General features: G+C 41.9%; 1 protein-coding gene across 15 annotated transcripts in view; it reads right to left on the bottom strand.

Moving 5' to 3' along the window:
• CALD1 (caldesmon 1) overlaps positions 1 to 23551 on the bottom strand; it is a 198485-nt gene that overhangs the window by 92618 nt on the left and 82316 nt on the right. For 14 of the 15 annotated variants that reach the window (XR_003927098.2, XR_005934246.1, XM_030040318.2 and 11 more), the window contains one exon: positions 3252 to 3363. Coding sequence is in view for 13 of the 15 variants with exons in the window: in XM_030040318.2 (XP_029896178.1) it covers positions 3252 to 3322 (71 nt within the window). In the remaining 2 variants the exon portion in view is untranslated. Of the gene's footprint in view, positions 1 to 3251; positions 3364 to 4018; positions 4258 to 23551 lie in introns of those variants that run through there. The other variant, XM_030040314.2, reaches the window with a different exon arrangement.

The raw sequence follows: 23551 nt of genomic DNA, 5'->3' as shown, positions 1-23551 counted from the left end.
ATCCTGACGAGTTCTCACATGGCCTCTGGCCCCTGGGGAAGAGACAGTAAGGTCAAGTCACTCCCTCTCGGGCACATGGTGCATGAGTCCATGATGCTACAAGGCATCTTCACCCCTCAATCTCTCCTGGGCATGGGCATCAGGCTGGAAAGAGGCTTTCCGTGCGCCTTTATCCCAGGAAATGGCAAAATGCGTCACTCCAGCTGGCTGAGTTACAAATACTGCTGTTTGACATGGCTGCTTGCACTTCTGGGTTTACTGTTCAACTCAATGAAGCCTAAACACTGCCTGGGAGACCTAGCAAACATGTTACAGCCTACACATAATCATCTATCCCTCCATCTCCCAGCAGAAATGCTTGCAACGAGCAGTGGTTTCCCAAAAGCAAGGCTACAGCCCACTGATGGGAGGGTACAGGGAAGTGCCCTGTGCCCGAGCAGCAAGTACCAGTGCTCAGAGCTGATGGAGCATTTTCAGCCTCCACGCTGCTCTTTAGGACCACATGACTCACTTGATAAAACACCTGAAAGTATTCAGACAGAGGTCTGGCAAGCAGATTGCTGTGGTTTAAGATGTGTACACAAACACATTGTAGTCGTATTTTCAAAGGTGAAGATGATCCCCAAATCCTTAAAAATCTGAATTCACGAAAAACAATCCAGCATGACAGATTCATTTGTTAACAACTGCCCAAATGCTGCTGCCCTCAGCTCGATATAAGTGGCACAACGCAACGGGGGCAGATGCTCACCTCCCCCCTGCTGTTGCCCCTCTTGGGGCAGGTTTTAGGAGGTCCCAGCTCCCAAAGTCACATCTGAACTTGAGAATCAGGCTCTGTTATTGTTAAGGCAAACCAAAAATAAAAAGGCCAGACTAAATTATTTTTAAGATCTCAAGATTTTTAAAGCAGTCTTGTGACTTTTAAGGGGTCTGACTCATGATACTTGAATGCTTGAAGTTGGCAGCAGCAGCAGAGGGAGTACAGCAAGATTTAGCATACAACAATTTATTGCTAAAAGCCTTCAAATCTGTGGGAAAGGGCAGAAATCGAGCTTCTGCAGCGATTCAGCAGAAAACAGGGACACGGGCCCAAACCCTTCTCCTCCGGCCAGGCTGCCACCAAGCTCACCTCCTCCACAAAGGTTACCGCACAAAATCCCAGTAAAGCCACCACAGACATGACAAAAACACTTCCCAAAAGCAGGCGTGGGTGGGTGGGGAGGAGGAGGCTGTTTCCCATGTCAACAGCCGTCACTTTCTGGCCCAGGTGCTTGGCTTCCCCATCACGCAGGGGCAGGTATCGCCATCAGCCTGCAGGGCTCCCCAGGGAGGGCTCCTTCGAGGGACACCGGCGAGCTGCTAACTGCAGCTTTTGCCTGCCCAGGGCTCCAGTTTCACCGTGCATGATCAGGGACTGGATTGGGGCCCATGCGTAAAATTGCAGGCCACACAGTAACTTACAGATACACCTGAGGTCCTGGATTTCAGCTTCCACGGCGGCGAGGGCAGAGCCCCTTATCCCCAAACCCCTGCATCTGTCACTGCCTCCACAAGCCGGCCACGCCACGTCACTGACACCCAGAACACCCCACAGCCTCTGCACGCTCACGTAAGAGCTTGGATGCCTTCACAGGGAAGTTCAAGTGATGTTTTTCCATAGTAGAAAACACTTCCCGAACTACAGCCCCCAGGATCCTCCACAGGCCACCCACGGCCTCTGTTAGCAACAAACCCTAAAGTCTTGGCCTTTTCTTAAAAAGATTTCTTGAAGCACAAGTATACTAGAAGTATATAAATACCACGTGCTATACCATGCACTAGCACTGGCTCTGCAATCCCTCCCATGCTGCCCAACAAAAACATATTGCCCCAGGCCTAGGGGGAGACCTGGAACAAGGCGGCAGTTTAGTGCCATGGCACATTTCCTTCTCTGCCTTTCGGGGGGGTCACGAACCAGGTGACGGCTGCGTTTTGCAGAGGGAGGCTGTTGCCTCATTTCCTTTTGGCCACCACACTTCACATGAGTTTGTTTATCTGCAGGCAACGCTGCTGCTGCTTTCCAGAGCTTACAGGTTCAGCTTATAGCCTGATGAGCTCATATACCCAGTTCTGCATGGCAACACTTCCTTCAGAAAGAAAGGCGGCTATTGCATCTCATCTACCTGGGATTTCCCCCTCAAGCCTCAGCAACATCCATCAGAGAGCCCGGCTTATGTAGCAGGGCCTTATTAAAAACTCAAAGCAGGTATACAAAATATATTCGGTATTACATTCTGCTGACTTCCATTTAAAACTGCTCTGAAAATGTATTTTCTCCTACAGCGTTCAGGAACTGAAACACCATGGTTTTGTCAGCGCGTGGGAAAGACCAGAAATGAAAATGAAGTCCATATTCAAAATTAAATACAAAAATGAGAACAAAATATGCTTAAACCTAAGTTCCATTTTTTTTTAATCACTGCAGTGTTAATAAACTAAATCAAATCTTTATATCAGAGAGGACATTACAAAAATAAATGGAGCCTGATTTTCTCCCTGCTTACTCCAGTGTAAATCATGGGAAATTCCATTAAAGCAAATGGAACTGTACAGGTGTAAAATGGGGTTAGTTAATGAAATGTTATTCCCAGTATTTTCATATTGCTTCTTTCGTAAATTGACATCATTATACCCACATCAAGTTCTGTTCTCATTTGCACCAAAGTAAACCTGTAATAACTGATAGCAAATGCTGCCCTTGTTGCCCACATAAAATAGCTGTAAATGAATAAAAAGTGACAGGCAGTACAAATACAACAGTAATTGCACAGTAATGGCAGGCAATTCACAGATATCCTATACTACATATACCAAGTGTATCTCAGCTTTCAACTGATATCTTATAATTTTAGCTCTATGTCTGAAGAGACAAACACAATCCCTTCTGCACAGCACTCACATGGCATCTGAGCATGAGTTTTCCTATCAATAATTTCACGTGGCCATAGTCCACCTTCACTGTTTACATTTATCCATATAACAAAATAACTAGAAGCCAGGGCATTTACAAGAGCCTGAGGGAATTAGACACTAGACACCCCTGACTTCCAGCCTCTCCCACAATATTAACTAAAGCTATTTTGCAGCACATATCATTAGCAATGACTCTTTGGTTAGCTATAGCATACTTCGGAATTTAGGACAGAAGTCCTCAAAGCCACTGCTAATCAAAGGCAAGCCACCGGCACCATTTTCCATACGTAATACCTCACCTCTCTGCTTCAAGGCGCATTTCCTCACGCTTTTGCCTCCTGAGTTCTCTGCGGCGTTCAAAGTCATCCATGGTGGGTGTTCAAGCGTTTAGAGCTCTGGAAAGATCCAAATCTAAAAGGGAGATGACCACTTAGGTGAGAGAGAAAACACAATGGATGCGTTTAACCGAGTCCATTTAGTTTTGTTTTGCTTTCTTAACTTCACTGTAACTATTTTCTTTTCCATCAAAAAATTTAGCTTCCTCAGTATTGTTGAGATAAACAAAATTAGTGAATGCCTCGTAGGATAAACATAGCTCATGCCTGCATTTAGTTTCCTAGTTAAAACTAAATCAACATGCTTTAAGTAAGGACTGTATACATCTGCTAGCCGCAGACTAGCTATTTGTAATGTCACAGGTCTTTTCTACAAACAAAAGCAACAACTGAGCAGGATTTTAACTTTAAGCTTCCAATTTTTACTGGAAGGAGCAAAAACGCTCTACAAGAGCTTTCTTATTTTCTTTAGTTGCACAGATAATTAAAAGTTTTGCAAAGGTTAGTTCTTGTCTGTCCGTTCCCAACCCCCTTCAAAAAAAAGGGAAAAGAAAATGAGAAAAGAAGGAAAAGAGAAAAGAGGAGAGAAGGAAAAAAGAAGAGAAGGAAAATAAGCCGCAGCTTTTAAATACCACCCAGGAGGAGCCAAACTATGTATAAATCCTACTCAAAGAACCAGAAGCAGCAATATTTTTTTTGTAGTTTAATCCACGCGTTTTCCTGTGCCCTACCTTCTTCTTTATGATTTAGTCCATGAAATATTTTCCCCTTTACAGTTCTTCATATACAAAGCCTTTCCAGCCTTGGTTTATATCCCATCAAGCCGAGTATTACAGAATTCCCCTGCAGCCCCCAAACCAAAAATGACTACCAGAAAAGGGAAAGCTGTTCTCTTTTTGTCCCTGCTTTGTTTACAGAGCTGTCAGTGGTTAGTTAAACTCTGCCTGGAATCTGGCATTTAAGGCCTGCTCTAAGATTGCTTCCTGTGCAGGGCTGGAGGCCTCAGCTTCCTCTGCAATCCTAGCCTAGGCGCTGCACTCCGAGGATTTCCACCCCCCCACGTCCCCCCCACAAAACGTTTTCCAGCCCGTTAGTACGAGACCAGCCATTTACACCGCAGAGAAAGCCAGCGTGCAGATGCAAACTGGAATTTTCAAAGGTGGCTTATGAACTGCTTGCCGTTTCAGGAAAACAAAGCCAAGGTGCCTTTGTAAATTATTTGAAGTGCTCTGTTTGCAGATGGAGATCTGTCTCGCGGCTTTATATTCCTGCCCGCTGGTGCAGCGTCCAAGTGCCCTCCCCGTAAAATCACTGGCAATAGCAAAGCCTCTCATGACTTAAGGGAATCCGTGGCTTTTTCTGCCCCCTTTTTTGTATTAAAACACTGCTGAGGGCAGGGGTTTTGCGAAGGTTATTTTATTAGTTTACTTTTCCTGGGGGTGTTTTTCTTTCTGATTTGTTCCTGGATTGGGGGATTTTAAAAGATTTAAATTTTTGTTGTTGTTGTGACTTTCTTCGTGTTTGGCTGGCTGGGGTTGTTTTGTGGAGGTTCAAAGGGAAAGTTAATTTTGCAAATCCAATAGTGACTTTGCAATTGCTGCTTTTTTTTTAATGCACAATTAGACAATATATATAAAAAGCAAGTTGTAACAAGACATTTTTTCAAATCATGTGTTTATTCTTACCGCTATGAACCCCTTGAAGAACACAGAACAGCAAATCTGCTGTTTTCTCCTGAGAAGTGTTTTCATCTCAGTCTACGTGTGCAGCTAAATCCTGCCTCAGTTCCTTTGCTAGAGGGCCCTGAGTTGCAGGACTGATGTGGTTCCCCCCGCTGGGAGACGACGATCAAAGGAGGAATGGTACACTACAGAGAGCAAGTGTGAAGCAGCATGCTGGGCTTCTGTGTACAGAGGGCAGATGACAGTGTCCGCAGGAACTAAGACTGCACCAGGTAACAGTATTTAGTCTGTGGAGCACAGTCACCATCAGGGATTTAAAATATAAAGAGCTGACTGTTAGGCTGACACCTTGTGTGCTAGAACTGAGAATCCCAAAATTTTTTTCCCCCACTCTACCTCCCCATAGCAGACACTCTTTGACATCTGATTTATTTGCACCTTCATCACTTCTTACACAGCCAGGTACATCCCTCTCTCCACATCCCCTGACTAAGGTACATTCCTTCCCACCCCCCAGCTCCAGACTCCGTGCACCCACATTTTCCCCATCCCCTTTCCAAATGTCCCAGCCAATACCTCTACCCCTTCCCCTCTTACATGGGCCTCAGCACCAACTCTCATCTCCAAAAGCTCAAGCTGTCTTCCTCATGAGGAAAGCTGAGGAGGATAAGAACAACAACCCAGAACTATTTCTGTTCTTCCTCCCCTCCTTCCTTCCCAGGAACATAGGGGAGATTACACAGCAGTTACGAGAAGTTCCCTTATGCAACAACCTGTCTTCATCTACAGGGTGCTTTTCTGTTGTTTGATGAAGATCAGATGGATAGACATCTCGGGAGGGTGTCTAGGGTTTATTAGAGTATAGTGTCTCCTCTAAAAGAACTGAGGTCCAGCCACTTCATGGCATTCAGATGACTTGCAAGTCAAATCCCTTTTTCAAAAATGAGGAAGTCACTCGGGAAACAGGGGTCAGGTCAACAGTACAACCTTTAGTTAGCAAAGCCATATCAGTGCATGAAAATGAGTCATCACCTAGCAGGTCCACTTGAAGAAGTCAGCTACTCAGTGCTGTTTACTGTCTTCCCCGAAAGGGTTCTTATCTTTCAGCCTCTGAAAACTACTAGAAAATAACTTCATCAATCTCTCTAAAAATGTTTCCTATTTCTACAAAAAGAGAGTTTCTTTGAGTGTTCTTGCCTCTCAGAAGATTTGAAAATTGCTTTGCTTATAGATGAAGGTACCAATTATTTGAAGTATTTTCTACAAGCCATTTTTGGGAGCATGCACATTTTGATGCTACTTTTTTTAAAATGAAAATTGTTCATGACTGAAAACATCCTGGGCCAAAATGTAACACTCCACCCACTTCCACGCCAGGGCCTGCCTTCAGAGCCAAATGTGAAAATGTCTCTCTATGTGACCTTCCCAGGTGTGCAAAAAAATTTTTTTTTACTCTTCAACTGCATCTTTCTTTTTTCCTGTTACGCTTTTTTAATAAATTGGTGTCATACCAAAAAAGTTGCATTTTTCTGAAAAGAAGAAAACTGTCCTTAAGAAAACTGTTTCAAATCAAAAGTAATGTTTCATTCAACCTCAAAAAAAAAAAAAAAAAAATTCTTTCATTTTATTGTAAATATAAAAAATTTGGTTTTCAAAGTATGATGGAAAATGTTTTGATATCTCAATTTTTTTTCTCTGAATTATTTCCAGGTATGCTTTTCACCTAATTCAATGAGATATCAATAAATTTTAAAGAAGCAGAAATATATACAATTTTTCTTAGCAAATAGAAGTAGATGTCAAACTATTTAATCAGTTCCATTCCCCTGACATCCACACACATATGCAAATTACTAGAGTATGGGCTACTCTTACACTGTGAAAGGGTACACCACAAAATTTATCATTCTGTTGCTTCTACCTTAAAACAAGACCCTCAGCATCTTTTCAACCTTTACACAACTGAAATAATACTGAAAGACTCTGAAGCGAACTCTCAGGAGTTTTCTACCACCAGACTCAGAAGAGGAACCTATGGAAGAATATTACAAAGATCTTTGACCTTGCTTGCTTTTTTTTTTTTTTTTTAAAAAACTACTGAAGATAATTCTTGCTGAGGACCTCAGATTTTCCACAGCCTCATATACAAGGGTCTTCTCAGGGTCCCTACCTCTTTTGATTCTGACACTGAACCTTTAGATCACAGGACGTCTGATGAACCCTGTGGTCTTCCTGAAGACATGCTAAGACTAAAAGAAGACAGATAAGCAAAGTAACTTACCTACAACATTTACCAGCATTGCCACATTACTTGAATCAGAATCACAGTAATGTGCCCTGCAAACACCATCTCCCCACAAAAACACTCTTCATTTCGAAAGCAGTGCCAGTCTCTCTCGTTTTCATCTCTGCACTTCACATAATGCCTTTGATCTTCAGCTGACTGGCTTATTACTAAAATTTGTTGAGTTTTTCATTGTCTTGCTAAAAAGTGCTTCCTTCAAAGAGAGCCACATTTAATCCCTCCTGGTACAAAACACATGCATGCAAATCCCACTCCCCTTTATGTCTCATCCCATGAGAGAGTTTAAAATTTTGTCATCTTTCAGCTTTCATCAGGGTGAAGAATCATAGGAACGCACAGTAATTGTAAATATATGACAAAATATTTTAACAGCAATTAAGTGGAATATGCTCTTTGAAAGCAAACAATAAATTGGCTAGGTAGAATTACACACACAACCACGTATCTGTATAATCTGTATCCATCTGTAGGGAGAGCAAAATAAGCTCTTGCTCTGGCTCAGGTTTAATACTGTCCTCACTCTATTCCCAGCACTGATTTCAGAGACAACTCAGTACCCAGGGGGCCTTAAAAAACAGATGAGCTAGACTGGTAACAAGCAAGTGAAAATGCAAACTATTACTCAGGTCTTTAAGAAACAAAAATATCTGTCTTTCAAGACCTGCTAGTCACTTTTCCATTACACTGTATGAGCTCCCAGACTGCAATGTTTATGCTGAGTCTCTGCACCAGCTTCAACTTAGTTGAGCCAAGAAACTTCAGGCAGAGCATATTCCCTAATATAGCACAGCTGTGTATTGCACAGGGCTCTACGCTGGCCACATCTGGTGACAGCGTTCTGCGAGCACACACCATCTTGTATCCCTCCCAGTACAATGAAACAATTGCAGATTTCCTCTTGGTGACCTTCAGGCCCAAAGAGCCTGAAAGTCATGCCTGTTTCCTTAACATGGGATTGCTCACTGCCCCGGTGTTGTGAATGCCCAGGGCAAGCTTCACGCAGACAACTGCCAGGCAGATTGCAATTTCTGATGACTGCCCATGCAAGAGAGCATGGATCAGAGCTCTGGCCAGACCCCCTCTCAGCAGTTTGGCCTACTCTTCATTAAAGAATGAGGGCTGAAGGGGAGCAAGGGGATTCGGCCTTTGGTTTCTTCGTAACAAGAGAGATTTTCTGCTAAATTCCTTTCTTATCTCGTTAAAGACATCCGCATGCACTGTGCACCAGGTAGCTCCCCTTCCTTCCTTAGCCCAGCAAGCGTCTCACGCTGGTGACTGAAGTGGAGTACCAGCACAGATCCATCCTGCACTGTTGTAGGACCCCTGTTCTGTGGGAGCTGGTAGAAATTTTAGGACTCACAGGAAGCACAGAAAAACGCTAAAGTAGTTAAAAGGACAATACCAGGTTTCTTCACAAAAGAAACCATGACCAGTTCCTAGTCTTTCCTTCCCTCCCTCCCTCATCCCAAGCAGCAGGAGGCAAGAACAGTGCGAAGAGAAACGGCTTCAGGATTTCCAGGACAACTCAAGTAACACAGTGCAGAACAAGGAGGCCAATGAGATATCATGGCCCAGCGCCTAGCATTCGGGTGAACCCAGCAACTGGGGATACTCCTGCTTGTTTCTACCTCTGATTTACTGTGTGGCCTTAGGGACAGAGCCTCAGTCAATATTGTGCCTCTTAGTCCTTATGTTATCTCCACCAATTGTAAATTCTTCTCACTGTGCATTTGCAGAAGGCTAAGGCACAACCAGACCCCTGGTTCAGTCCCAGCCACTAGATGTAACTGTAACATCAGTAGTGCAAAAGCCGTATCCTACAAATAGAAACATCTGCTGCAGAGAAGGGCTGAACAAAGGTGATAAAGGGAAATTCTTTCTGAACCTTTCCTACAGAGGCGCAGTAAAAGGAAGGCTTCCAAGTCCAACTACACAAAGGTTTTCTACCTTTGCATGCAGATGGACCTCTGACTTCTGATCTCTCCTCACTGCAGGATCAGGTGGTAACACAAGACCTAAGTTATTCTGTCATTGCCCTCTTTTTTTTTTTTTAATACTCCCACAAAAAGGATCAAATGTCTCATTAAAGCTTGACATAAACTGATGCTACAGGCAGCTCTGCGAGTTGTAAGCCCATTAATCCAAACGTCCCATTTTCCCATCTGTCTCCACTTCAGTTGTCCCAAAGCCCTGGTGTGGAAGTATAGACCTTTCAAATGTCAGTAAAGGACTGGTCAGTGAGAAGCACAAAGAATATTTTGCTCCAGCTGGCTACATGCCATGGCATCCACTGTATCCCTAAGACTACCATCGCCCTTTCTTTCTACCTCCTCCACCTCAGAAGTGAAAACAGAACCTCTTCATTGCCCCTTTTGCAGCTGAGAGCAACTCAGCAAGCAACACTCATTGTCTAAGTGTGACTTGTTTAATCTGGCACCCACAAAATGCAGGTATGACAAGCATTCTACTGCAATATCTGGGAGAATTAGAGTTCCTTAATCTATCTTCAGTCAAAACAAATAAATCTGTTTTCTATGAAAATCTCAGAAAACATTTGGAAATTATTTTCCTCGCTCCCCTTTTAATTCTGCATTAGAAGCATTCAGTGCCACTCAGATCTTTCAGAAACAGGCAGAACTTCATTGAAGTCAAAAGGTGGAGTTCAATGGATTGATCTGTCCTTTGTCACACCTCATGCATACTCTTTCTTTCATCTGAGATGTTGGATATCACTGGCAATCGTATATTACCAATAGTAAGGCTTACATTTAAAGAGGATCTTCTTTCCTCCATAAATTCGTTTTTAATGTTCCTTTCATGTAAAACCACATCTGCAATTATTACCATAAGCTTGGCCAAGTATTCATGTTGACTGCAGATAATGAACTCTTATACATATATATACACATACAAACATACTCATTATCAAGCAGCTTTATTCCTTCCTAAACAGAATAGCTCATTTGGGACTCAAGGCAAAATAAACGTATTAGGTCATGTGAACACACAGTTTTATTCCAATCTAGCCTTGTTTCATCTGACCATGCTTCTTAGGACTTCCAAGGAAAATTCATCAATGGCAAACCAACCAAGTGTGGTTCATACTTAGCATCAGAAAATCAAACTTTGGAGGTTTCTCAGTCCCAATTTTTGTTCTCAGAACATTTCACTTCCATCTACATGTGTATGTCCAAATCACGTCTCTATGAAAAGGAGACAGAGAATTACCTAGAATTTCAACAAGGAAGTCAAAAAACCCATCTGTTAAAATCTCTGCTTGTGGCATAAGGTACATTTCTCAATCTCATCTTTCACAGGAGTAAAAAAAGTTTATGTACATTGGTGGGGCATTTTTAAACCTGATTAACATATTAGTTAACATCTCTGTGGCATCCTGAGCAAAACTATGTAGTGATTATGTAGAATAGAGAATCCCATGTGGTGCTCTGCAGATTACTGATGGCCCACAGGACCACACCATGGTCCAGGCCCTTGATTCAAAGAGGCGCTGAACAGGTTTCACCCACCCTGGCTACAGTAGAGGTTACCACAGTGAGTACCACACATGTCCTTGCAGGTGCCAGGCCCTGTGCTGCCCTCCTGCTGCTGCAGCATGAACCACGTGAAAGTGTTGACAGGGAGCTTTTTATAGGACATTGTCCCTGCCACAGATTTCACTCCTTGGATCTGCAACTGAAAGATCCATGGCTTTAAATACTTGTTCAGGTCCATCTCTCATATCCATGATCTAATTCAGCACTGGGGAAGGAGCATTACAGAGCTGCACCATCCCAGAGGCGTTAGCAAACATCTAGCGTGCTGCTGCTAACACTGCAATACACTTCTAAGCATGCAGCAGTAGGACCTATCATCTCAGAGCCAGTCAGTTGCAATAGAAAGTCTCCATTTGTCTTTATTCCCTTGGGCAGGCTGAGTGCAGGTATGCCATTTCCACTCCTCCCTCATCTTTCTCCTACTGCACATTGACATAAGGGCCAGGCAGAGCTTTCTCTTGACATTTGGATTTGCATATACTGGTCCCACCCCTGATCTCAGTGACATTTGTCTATCATTTCCCATTAGCAGACAAAGGAAGAAACAAGACATAGCTGGAAGCTGCTGGCACAGACACTGGTTCTCATGTTAGGAAGATTGACCCTTGACTCTCCCCTTCAAGTGTCCTCTGAAGTATTTCAAATATGTTGTCCCCAAAGATCAGAAGATACTGAAATATTACTCATATACAGACTAGAGTTGAAGTCCTGTTCCTATTGGAATCCCTGGCAGACTTCCCAGAGCCTTCAGTCAGGGCTGGATTCCACCCTCACAGGTCAAATTCATCTAATGTACACTACAAAAGATCAGTGAGCTCACCCTGCATGTCAGAAACTGGTATGATCTCAGATTATGCCAATATAGGCTACTTCGTCCTCTCATACTTTTGTGCACACACACGTAAAGGCAGAATTTTTTTACTCTTGCAGTGCTTACTTGTGGGAAAAATTATTTTTACTCATATCATTATCACTGAGGAAATATTTAGCCTTTGCTGCAGATACAAAGGGCAGCTGAAAATTATACTGCCCCTTACTGCTGTTTAATCATAAGTTAATATACCCCAGGTAATGACAATGAGGCCCCACCTCAAAGGACAAAACACACTGAAATCAAAGGGATTTCATAGTCTACAAAACAGTTTGAAAAAGTGCTTAGTCCCAAAATGAGCTCTGACTTGCATTCACTTTTTCTCTGCATTCAAACACTGGGAAGCAGGCTCATGTGATATCATTCACCAGTTACCCTTGTCTTTTATCTGCTTCTACCAGTGAAAACCTTCAGCTTCATCACATTAATCTAATCACGGGAATGCCGACATCATGCATTTAAGTCCTCCTGCACGCTTTGTTGCAAATCTGTGGCCTGACTGTTGAAACTTGTGGCAATGCTCCAGCTGTTGGCCAGCTTCATCTCTCGCTGAAATCTCTAAGAGCAGAAAACGAGCACCCATGCCAACACCTTCCGGTCAGGAGCTATTTGTTTCTTAATAATAGCAAAGAACAGACAAACATCACTAAAAAACAGGTTAAGTCCAGCTCAGACAACCAACGCATATTAAAGAGGAGAATGCATTTCCTCTTGCCCTACGCCAACTCTCCCATTGATATCTATTAGAGAAAAATCAGAGCATGGGAAAGAATATTGCACAAGCAGAAGAAGCTGCCACGGCTATGGAAAAGCCAGTCTTCAGCTTCTGGCCTACGCAAATAAAACTGCCACATTATATCCATACAGTTTGTGCCTTTAAAGGCACAGGGAAAAGGAAAAATTACTTATTCTTGTCAATGTTTTCTCATCTAACTTCAAGTCCTCTGGAGGGGGAGCTCAGCTGGAGACATCACAGATGCACCATGTGCCCTAGTCCCACTGCCTGCCGCCTCTCTGAGGGAAATGGCATAGCTGCAAGCATGCCCGGTGGATCATGCATCAGGGGAGACATGTAGCAACACAAGTGTCAGCCAGGACAGCAAGCATCTGGGAGAGGAGCAGAGCCTGACCCTGAACTGGAGCTAGGTGCAGTGGAGATGCAGCTCGGGACAGAAATGCCCATAGGAGCTGATGACCATGCACTGAGTGCTAATCACTGTGATGCTGTTAGTCTCTTCTCGATGTGCAAAGCCACAATGAGCCCACGTGACGAGATACCACCACAGTGAAGCAGGACAAGCCACGGGATCAGAAAGCATGCTGGGGGCTCTTGCCTAGTGAAGTTAGTCACCCAATGATGCAGGCAGGAGTAACACAAGACACAGCGGTCTGGTGTCCATCATGACAAGCAGAGGTTCACACTGGGAGCAGCAGTCACAGCTCTGGCAATAGGCAGAGGATCTGGGCTTGGAGCAAAGCAGGCATCAGCCAGGGAAGATGTTGCTCTGTCCAAGTGCACAAGCATTTCTTCTGCACCAGAACTGGCAAGGAAGCCAGCAGTAGCAGTGCAGCTCTCCATACTTGCCTCTCCGCTAGAGAGAAGGGTTTTCCCCTCCAGGCAAGGAGCTGATCAGGGCCAGTGACCAGTAAGGCTGGGAAGCATCTGCCCCTCTGTCTTCCTGACTACTTCTACTCTGCTCCCATCCCTCTCATTTAGTGCTCCCCTCTTGTCCTACCCTTGCAACACCCCTGTTGACCTTCATGCTCCCATACAATATTTCAACAACATGTTGTCTGAACTTATTTGTGTCCAAGCAGGTTTTATGAATGTTTTAGCACTTTATTCACACTCTTTCTCTGCATCTCTCAGGTCCTGAATTAAAAAGCTAAGGTAATGCCGCTAAAAATAATAAAATGTTCAAGCAAGTCTAAGGTAAGGTTCCAACAGAAACATTCACTCAGCCAGACTTCAAACTCCACATGTTTTCAGGAACGCATTTCAAAATACAAAACCATGATATATTAAGCTACATAGTCATAAAAAAGTAATAGAAAATAATATGGAGATACAATGCAGCCAGCTTACTGTGGCTTTGTTTTTGTATTTTCAACCCTTTTTCTCTTCCTGTTAAAACATGCAGCCCTAGGATCCAGCTCTGCCTAGCGCTGAGCATCATAAACTCTAATGAGAGTTAAGGGGTCTCACTTGCTCTATTTTGAACCAGCAATAAGCAACAACACTAAGTTTTAGTCGTCATCCCTGCATTTCTAAAGATAAAATAAATGCTACGAAAACACACCCCTAAAGTTCTTAGGTTTGCTGATCTTACTAGTTGTGCCCTAAGAGACACTAAGCATTTTGAATCCAACCAGTTCCTCAGAAGAAATGAATGATAAATTTTCAAGATCTTGCCTGTTGCTCTTGAACTTTAATGAATTAATCTTCCCTCCCAGTATCTGTACACTTACTTTGCACAGACACAATGCATGTCACCATGATAGATACATTGCAGCTGTAAGTCCAGTTACTCAATGACAGAACATCATGGAAATCTGTGGAATTCTACCAGGAATGAATCTAGATGCAGAAATTTCTACTGGACTTTTCTAGCTCACACTTTTAAAGTCATCTTTACCAATGAAACCCTGATTGTTTCCTGCCAAGTAGTTCTATCAATTTATCTCTAATGAGCAGCAATTCTGTGTGATTTTGGTTCAAAATTGAAGCACGAGGTCAGTGCCAGCTTTAAAGAGCTAAAGCAGGGCAGCAACAATGTAAAGCCTTTCAACAGGACAACTCAAACAGGGTACGACAAAATAGATGCTTCTCAAACTATTTTCCATATTTGAAGTTTACATCATAGACCCCACTTTATGCTGAGTTTAGCTGAAAGTAAGGAAACACTAACACAACGACGTCACCAAACCAGAAGACCCAACAGCAATGAGCCTTTGTTACAACAAAAGCAATAAGCAAGATAACACACTTGCATGCTGCACATGAGCCAGCGTAAAACCTGACACAGCAAGATTACAGTATTGCCAGCTCGCCTCATGAGACTCACACAGAGAGTCTTGACAATAATCTGACTGCTATCTAGACATTCAGGCACAAACACTTATTGCCAGCAAATACCATGACAGCAGTACATGGCTACATTGGTAATGTTGTATGTGACTGTGCATTGCTTCACCCTGCAGGGCAACAGCATCACCAAAACTTTTAACAGAGCCTGGCTCAGAGTCAATTAAACATGACAAGCGAGACCTGACAGTATCCTGTGCACTTAGTATTGAGAGCACACAGACACACATACTTACTTTGTATTAATTTGACAAAGGAAAGTTACGCTTGAGCACTGTATCAAGCCAATAAATTTTGCAGTTGTTTAACTTTTTTAGGAACAGTGCCTCAGACAATATCTGTGTGGTCCAGAAATGAAAATGTTTAATTTCCCTTCAAAAAATAAATGGGAAAAAAAAAAAAAAAATCCCTGTACCGCACGTCATCTGCTACCTTTCCCTAAGTCCTCTTCTGTAAGGATCCAAAGCTCCTATGGGGTCTCCTCCAGCCTCCCTTGTTGCCATGTTAGGTCCACCCAGCTCAGAATGAGACACAGAGCACACATGGCTAGTCAAAGTCTAAATTCTGGGCACCAAAGGCACATGAAGCACATTTTTCACAGTCAACCCGCAGAGCAGGTTTGTATGTGTACAAAGTGTTGGCCAAAACCAGAAATACAAAGGTGGAAGGGGAGGGAAGGGAGGACAACTTCTAATCTGTTTGTAAATGCTCTACAAATAGGAAAGCAGCCTATGTTTACGAAGCAAACTGTTTTTCATAACTCAGTCACGTCATCTTTAGTTATGGGCTAGCTAGAAAAAAAAAAAAAAATGTTGAACTCAGCCTTCAAATCTTACACCTTCTTCAAAATGAATAAAGCAGAAATAATTGCATTTGTGACTGGCATGTGTGCACCGAGGCCTCCCGATGGTGATGCTTCACAACTCACCAGATCTGATGGCTCTACAGGAGTGGAGTACAACTAGGGAGACAACCTCTCCAAAGATACGCTATTAAGTATGTGGAAAAAATCATTAGGAAAGAAAGGGAACAGAGGCAAAAATGGGAAAAGAGGTCTGAAAAAAAGAAATGGACTCTGGAAAAGATGTACAGAGAAAGATCAAACTAAAATCCCAGATCATAATGCTTGCAAACTTGGAGGAATTTTACAATCCATACCCCCAGATAAAAATCCTGAAAATAGCTTGCACTCTTAAGGTGAACAAAGGAAATAAAAGCCAGATCTGAAATTCATAAATAAACTTGAGTAAACTAGCCAGATTTTTCAGTGCTTACCTGGACCAAATAAAACCTTTACAACTTGTAAATACTGACAAGTGTCACTTAAGATATTATTAAAGGATTCCCTAAATATAAAAGACAGGTTGGTCTGCAGTTACATCTTTTCTCCTTTACTTTTCCAATGCTGAAAGTAATTGAAAACAGAAGACATGCTTCTTGATGTAGCCTAACGTTTTTAGGAACCGAAAGTATAAATGTTAGTTATATAGCTGACACTGCACTTCCAGTTTGTACTCGGTTGCACCCATATACCTTCACACAAATCCAGGTAAAAAACAAAAGCATGAACACTTACAGTCATATAAAATACATGTGCAATATACCCTAAAGCAACTATTAAGTGATACCACTTGCAAGACACCCCAAATAAAAAAACACATAAAAATGGCACCAGTTCTTCTCCTGGCCAAGGAGCGTTGGAGAAGACGCAGACTCATAATGTACTTCTTTCAAACAAAATGGTGTCACAAATGACATTAGAAAAACTCTGCCCAAAACAGTGTTGTATAGAGAATACATAAGATTGCAAAGTCTGAAGGATGTGTACGTACTTCAGGCAGGGCATGTATCAGGAACAGATCTGAATTTTTACTATCTTTTCTACTGCTTTAAGTCCATATTATTTTGGTATTCGCATTAAAAAGGAGACAGAAATATCTCTGGAGATGACTAAGCAGTTTCTCAATTTCTATTAAGTACCAAGAAGCAGTCCTGCCAATTTATTAATATTTAAGTTTCTACAACTTAATATGAACTTGGTTCCAAGAGCTACATAGGTCTCCTTAAAGTATGTGTAGCAAGAAGTCAACGCTGTGCCAGCTGGCAGATTAAACAAGCCATTAAAGTAGGCTCCTACTGAATTTAAAGGATTGTTTTTCATCTTTTCCCTCTCTACTCCTCTACATCCAGATGTATTATTTAGGGAATATTTTCCAGTCCCAGTAAGAAAAGTAAAAGAAATGCCCTTGGCACTTAATGAGTTTTTCCTCCAATGTGGTCTCCTGCTGCACTTGGAATTTATTCCATTACTGTATGGCTTGCAATGATCCCAAAATACCTCTGCCTACATGAAAAGACAGGGAAAGTGTCTTTGGGGTAGGTATGGTTCTTCATTCAAAAGCAGGGACAGCCTGGGGTGATTGATCTTAGCGGATGATTTCATTCAGACCATCATTATGCCGGCATGCCACCCCACAACCCATGCCCTGCAGCCCCTTGTGCAGGAGACAAGCACAGTTACCTGCACGTTACAGTTGGGAAAAGCAGAGCACACTAGGATTAAGGGGAAGGCCAAGACCAACCTGGAGCAGGTTGGCAAAGCAGCTCGTTTCTCTGCAGTCCCTGCAGGACTTCAGTGATGAGAAAAAAAACCCTGGTAAAACCCTGTGCCTTCACAAAACAGAGCCCTTCAACATATCATTTTTCCTTCGGAGGTTCAAAAGCTTATTTGAACTTCACTAAAGCTATCTGAACTTCATGACCTAGCAGTATTCAAAGGAAGAATGAGTCTAGAATAAACTCTGGTATTAAACCAGCCCTAGTGTAATTTATAACAGTATAAGAGTTATATAACAGTATTTCAGACAAAAATGCCCCCTACAACAGTTTTCCAGATAAAACTTCCAAAAGATCAGAGTTGTATCTGCTCCCTGTGGCAATTTCAGACTGACTGGAACTACAGGCAGCTGAAGGAGGAGCACTGGCTTTTGAAATACCTGGAAAATAATTTTATAAAAATTGAAACAGAAAAAAACCCACCACCTAGGCCTCCCTCGGTATTTCAGTTCCTGGGTAGTAAAATGAGTTCAGTCCCATAAAATTGCTACTGAACTAGAAAACAAAAAGGCCTTGAAACCAAGTACAGGCACACAGCCAGAGCCTGAGATAGCCAGCTCTGGAGCTTGACCACGACTCAGAGCACGTCCCTCCCCAGGAGGGAGAAGCCCCTCCAGGCTCCCTCTCAGGCCCCGTCTGGTCCCACAAAGCGAGCAGGCCCCTAACTCCCAGGCAGACCGACTCAGCAACCGTCTTGGCCCATCCAACGACTTCAGAATTTGGCTCAGAGTTTGACTTGCCAGAATTGTTCTGGGGGTCACAAATATTCTCTGTCCCCTTCTTAAGGGGCAGTTTAATTCTTAATTGTATAAAGCTAAAGTGTAAAAACTGTATTTTGCATGTATTCTTTGTTTCTAATACCCAGTATCCATAAGGGGACTCCCTTGCTTGGCTAGCAGTCGGGATTCATTAGACCTTTTATGATGATTCTTTCTGTTGTGCAGATATATGATGAATCTCAGATGTTTAAATAGCATATAACAGTGCTCCATTGACCTTGCTGAGTACAGTTGGAGGGAAAGAAAGGTAATTTTCCTCAAAGAAATGTTAAAAATGTGTCTCCACTATAGCACAGATGCAGAGGATAAAGAAACTCCAGAGGGATTAAAATATTTTAGATTAATTTGGAAGAAGGCCATATTGTGTGAAGCCTGGTTAGTTTGGGCCTTTCCAATTCCACGCCATATAAACAAACCCATTTAAACTGCATTTGTTAGAAGGAATGTCTAAAAAAAAAAAAAAAAATCCCCCAAAGTAGTTGTAACTCAAATGACCTCCAGTTCTGTATTCTCTTCTTGCTGCCTAAAGAACAAACATATGTACAATATATTCTAGCCAGAGCTTGTACAGTTGCTGCATGATTCATACTGCTTGAAAATTAAGTTATTTAAGTAAAGGGATTCTGGCTCCCTCAAGCAAGGTTTTAAAACTGAAGGAAGGTTAGATCTGGTTGGTTTTGGAGCCGGCTTCCGTACTTTGAACAAGATCATTGCTTATAAATCTTTGCTTTGGGCTGGGTGGAAGGAAGTAAAAGAAAGAAAATTGAAAGAAAGAGATGGAAAGAAAGGAAAAGAGGGAAAAAGAAAAGAACGCATATCATCAACACAACTATAAAAGGACTAACCTAATGTTCAGTGTGCCACTGTCTGGCAGAAGCAAGTCCTTAATGTTTACTCACTTTCAAGGTCAAATTTTGCCTCTTTTACTCACACAGAATAGGGCTTTTGCCTGCAGAGTCTTCCAAAGAGACAAGTCCAAGTGTGGTACTAAATAACCATAGGAAGTAAATGATTGCTGACCCTTATGAGTTAATCAAGTTGAGACACAAAGGAATATGACGGTAGCAGTGAGCCAGCCAGAGAGGTAACAGCCTGAAACACCCAGTAAGTCATTTTGCATAATTAGCATCTACAAAACAGCAGGCACTTAGAGTAACAGGACTTTCCTTATCATAAACCATGAATCCCGGAGCAACTCAACATGAGGAATACCCTCCCATCTGCCATGTGAGTGAAGGGTTCTCCAGCAGTCCCAGGCCTCCTTAAGTTCTTGAAATGGTACCCAAGTATCTGACTGTAAGTCAGTCACTGCACAAATTCCTCTCCCCTGAGAGGATGTGAGGCAGCTGGCCCAGCCAAGGACAATATATTGTCTGCTCTCTCCCAAATACCCAAAGGAGCCAGCATCATTTCACTACTGAATGTAACCATCTTGGAGAGAAATATGGAAACTTGACTGAAGTTCAGAACAATATAAAGCAATAGTTTAGAATACAAAATGAGGAAAAATGTCATTTTCATTACAAGTAATGTACTTTCAGAGAATAAAAAGATTAATTTAAATTCTGGGATTTGAGGGCTAGCATCCCTTCTTTTATTGAAGTTATTATGAGATGTTCTGAATATGATATTGCAAGAGACTATAGAGGTTCTGACATCATGGCCATAAAATTCAACTGTGATGATGGCTTCTACAGCTATCATACATTTGCTTGCTATAATGCTAGAGGTTTAAGTTTTCCATGTCGTCTCTTTCCTCTTGATGGTTACTGCACATTAGCGATAAACATGTTATCCAGCATCTCCTGCACATTTTTACTTTGATTGCATCTATAGCCAGCCCTGTGCTCCCATATTCAGCATGGTTGCATGAATGGAAGGGATACGTTAAGCTCTCTTTGGAGATAGTCCAGGTTTGCAGGGATATGACCACAACCAGAAAGATGGCCAAGGGGATTTTTGCATAACAAAAAAATCAATTCAGAATTTAGAATTTTGTGGTTGGGTTTTGCTCTTCAGGTGTCATGTATGGACCTTTGTTTGTTGACATGCGACTCTACACATTCATGAAAGCAAGAAGTTCTCTAGTCACTTAGACTATCATGGTGAAACATTTTAAATAAATACTTCACATAATTTCAAAAACAGATGATAGATAGTAAAATTGCATGTTTGCAACAGAAATGGCCAAGAGCTATTTATTAGTGCTTGGAATTTTCTATTTTGTGCTTCACATTATCACTAGCAACGCGTGAAAAACACAACAATTATTACATCCTAAACTTTCCTTTTGAAATGTATTTATTTTTTAAATTTACTCCAAGAAGTTTATGAGTAGAATTTAGTATTTTTCAACACTCTTAACTCTGCCCTTTCACCCATATGCCTGCTATAATTCTATGTCCACGTATTTTTTTCTCTTCTGCATCTTCAGTAGGGTTTGGGTTTGTCTGCTCTACCATCTCACACAGTGGCTCACAATACAGGCTTCTCTACTCCATGTAGGAAGACGTGCAGGACTTGTGTGATCATTTCTGCCATGGCCAAAATATCATCAAGTCATTCTAACTTTCACTTGTCTGAAATAGAATTTATGCTTAGCAGAGAAGTTTCCCACCATCACCTTAGCAGTGACATCCTTCCTTTGTGGAGTCCCACTTAAAATTTGGAAGGAGCAATGCCCTTCACACTGCTCATAGTCCTAAAGTTACTGCATGGCATCTTAAAAAAAAAAAAAATCCAGTTCCGAAAGGTACCTCTTTTGAGAGACTTCCTTTTTTCAGTATAGCATCAGCGCTGATAACCATTAATCTAAGAAACTTTACAAGATATTCAGCCTGAATTTTTCTTCTCTTAGTAGTTCTAGCCTAAATGTTGTTCCTCACAGTACTCCTAGTTAGACACTAGTATACTAATAACAGAACTCCATTCTTAATATTGCCTCTTTCCTAATTGATTAAATGGAGTGTGTCTGTTACCTGTGGTAATAAACTTTGAAATCTTACTGGCTCTTAGTCAAGTGGCAGAAGTAAGATTAATTTGATTTCTTAATAAATCACATTGTTTCGGTTTAGTTACATGCTACAGCCAACTTTAAGTTGCCAGAGGTAGTCAGGGGATATGTTAAGGTCATACAGATGCACAGTGGGGACACAGATGTACAGTGATGTAAAGTCACACAAATGGCTTTGCTCAGAGCCATTTCAGTTTATGAGTAGGCTTTATGAGCTCTGGTAACAAGGGAACCCCCTGGCTGCTTCCACACAAAGCTCCTCAGGTGCATCAACTCTCTGCGTTTCCATCCCCTAGTCTCGTGGCATCCTCCTCACTCCGGCACTGGATGCGCTAAGGAAGCTGTGCACAGCCACCTAGCACCAGAAGTGAGTCAAGACCCAAGATGTGACTGCAGAGATGTGGCTCTAGTGTCCCTTCATCTGTGTCAGGACTAATCTGCTGCCTCAATAAATATCCAGTTAACACTGATTCTTAGTCTGTTAAAAGACTATGTAGACTTAGTTTGGATGGAATAAAAACCCCTGAAAATTCTAGTAAGAAAAAAATAACTGGAGGGAATCAATTAATAAAAACAATTAATGAAATTAAATTTTACTTTGAGATTTGTGATTTCTTTTTTGCAGACTTTTCTCAGGCTTTGCTGTTTAGTATTTTCTTTGTAGTTGTAAGGAAAATAGCACTTAGATTATCCTCAGTCTTAACACAAGGCAAAGACATGACAGAGATTTGTCTTTCAGTGATAAAACTAGCAAAAATAGAATGCTTATGATAACCCTGTCTTTGAAAAACAGTAAAAAGCCCCCCAGGCTCCATGAACATGTTGCAGACTGCACATGTCACATAACTAAGGACTATGATTTTTTTGCCTGAGGCTCCCACATTTAACAAAGGGAAACACTGCTTTCAACAAAAGATGCTATTCTAGTTATGTGCCCTTTTACCCTGTCAGAGAAACAGCTGGTATCATAAAGTCACAGCTAATTTGTATCATGTCTGCACTAACAGTCAGATTCAGTTTGTATCAAACTTTCAAAGTTGGACTTAATACTAGTTGATGGATGACAGCTTTTCTTGCCTCCCCCCTTCTCAAAACATATTTAAACATTGCCTCCCACATAAAAAAGCCGTCAATATTCGAAATACAAATGGAATCTTAACATGTTTCACATAACCAGAATATATGAAAATGTTTAAAACTACTAAATTTAAAAAAATCCTAAAGAAGGTTGAGACAATTGCACCAGCAGTTCTGAAGTTCTGTGAAAAATAAATAGTGCTTTAAGACAGACATGTGGGTACCAAGTGTAACGGAAAAGAATTTTCTCTTAAAACGAAAAAAAAAACCTCACAGCTTACTTGCCTCAGGTAATCTCTTGCAGTTTGGGGTATCTGTTCACCTAAAAAAATTCAGTCTGCCTGCAGAGAATTTAAGGGCTTTTTCAAGGTCAGCACTCAAAAATTTACAGAAGACCAATTTCTTTTTTTTTTTTTTAAGGGACCTGTTTCTCATTTATGCTATTAAATGTCATCTACTTTCATTTTAAGATCCCTGAAGCAGAATGCCTGAACTGTGTAAAGGGACTTTAGTGAAAGTGAGAGTCAGGCCAAAGACTTAACAGCTCCAAACCCGCAGCGCTCGTGTGAGAAAGTGCTGCAAAGATCAGGCTCTTCTTGGAAAACAGGCATGGGGGAACTTCCAGAGATTCGAAGTTCAAGCTCAGTTCAGATAAACATCTAACAGTGCTGGTGCACTTCTGAGGCTACCCTCCTCAGCACCTGAGTCCACAACATTAGCTGGAGACAAGATATTCTTTTGAGATTTTAGCTACTTCCCACTTCCAGATCATCTAGAAGTATTTGACCAAGGCTTTTTCATCCCATGATCTGAAAGCATCACCGAAAGGTAGGCAAGGAAAAATCTCACAATGTCCTGGGAAGTAGGGAATTTTTTATTTTTAATTTTTTTTTTAATGCTGCACAGTATAATGATTATCACTGTTCTGAACAATTGGCCCCATTTATCAGAAAGAGATCGGTCTGCTCCGTAAACTTGCACACACCAAGTGAAGAACATCCCTGGGAAGTTCAAAGCAGCAGTATCAGTAATACAGTTTTAAAGTGACAGGAGAGCTTATTGTAATGGAGCTGAGAAAGAGCAGTTGTCAACAAAGACTGAAGAATCCCAGCTCCCAGCCTATCTTTCCCTCAGCACACGCATTTCCTGCCTTAGAAGGTTAATATTGCGCAGAAGACAGTAAGATACAGCTTCTGCTGTGCCTAAGCTGTGCTTGGCACTGCTGTCTGATGTAGTCCTTGCCAGCAAACAGAGCCAAAGCACAGCGTGCTCCTGCCACATC

The sequence above is a fragment of the Aquila chrysaetos genome, chromosome 17 (assembly GCF_900496995.4).
Source record: "Aquila chrysaetos chrysaetos chromosome 17, bAquChr1.4, whole genome shotgun sequence".
Classification (NCBI taxonomy): domain Eukaryota; kingdom Metazoa; phylum Chordata; class Aves; order Accipitriformes; family Accipitridae; genus Aquila; species Aquila chrysaetos.
The sequence above is the reverse complement of the archived record's forward strand: the minus strand, read 5'-3'. Positions and strand labels throughout refer to the sequence as shown.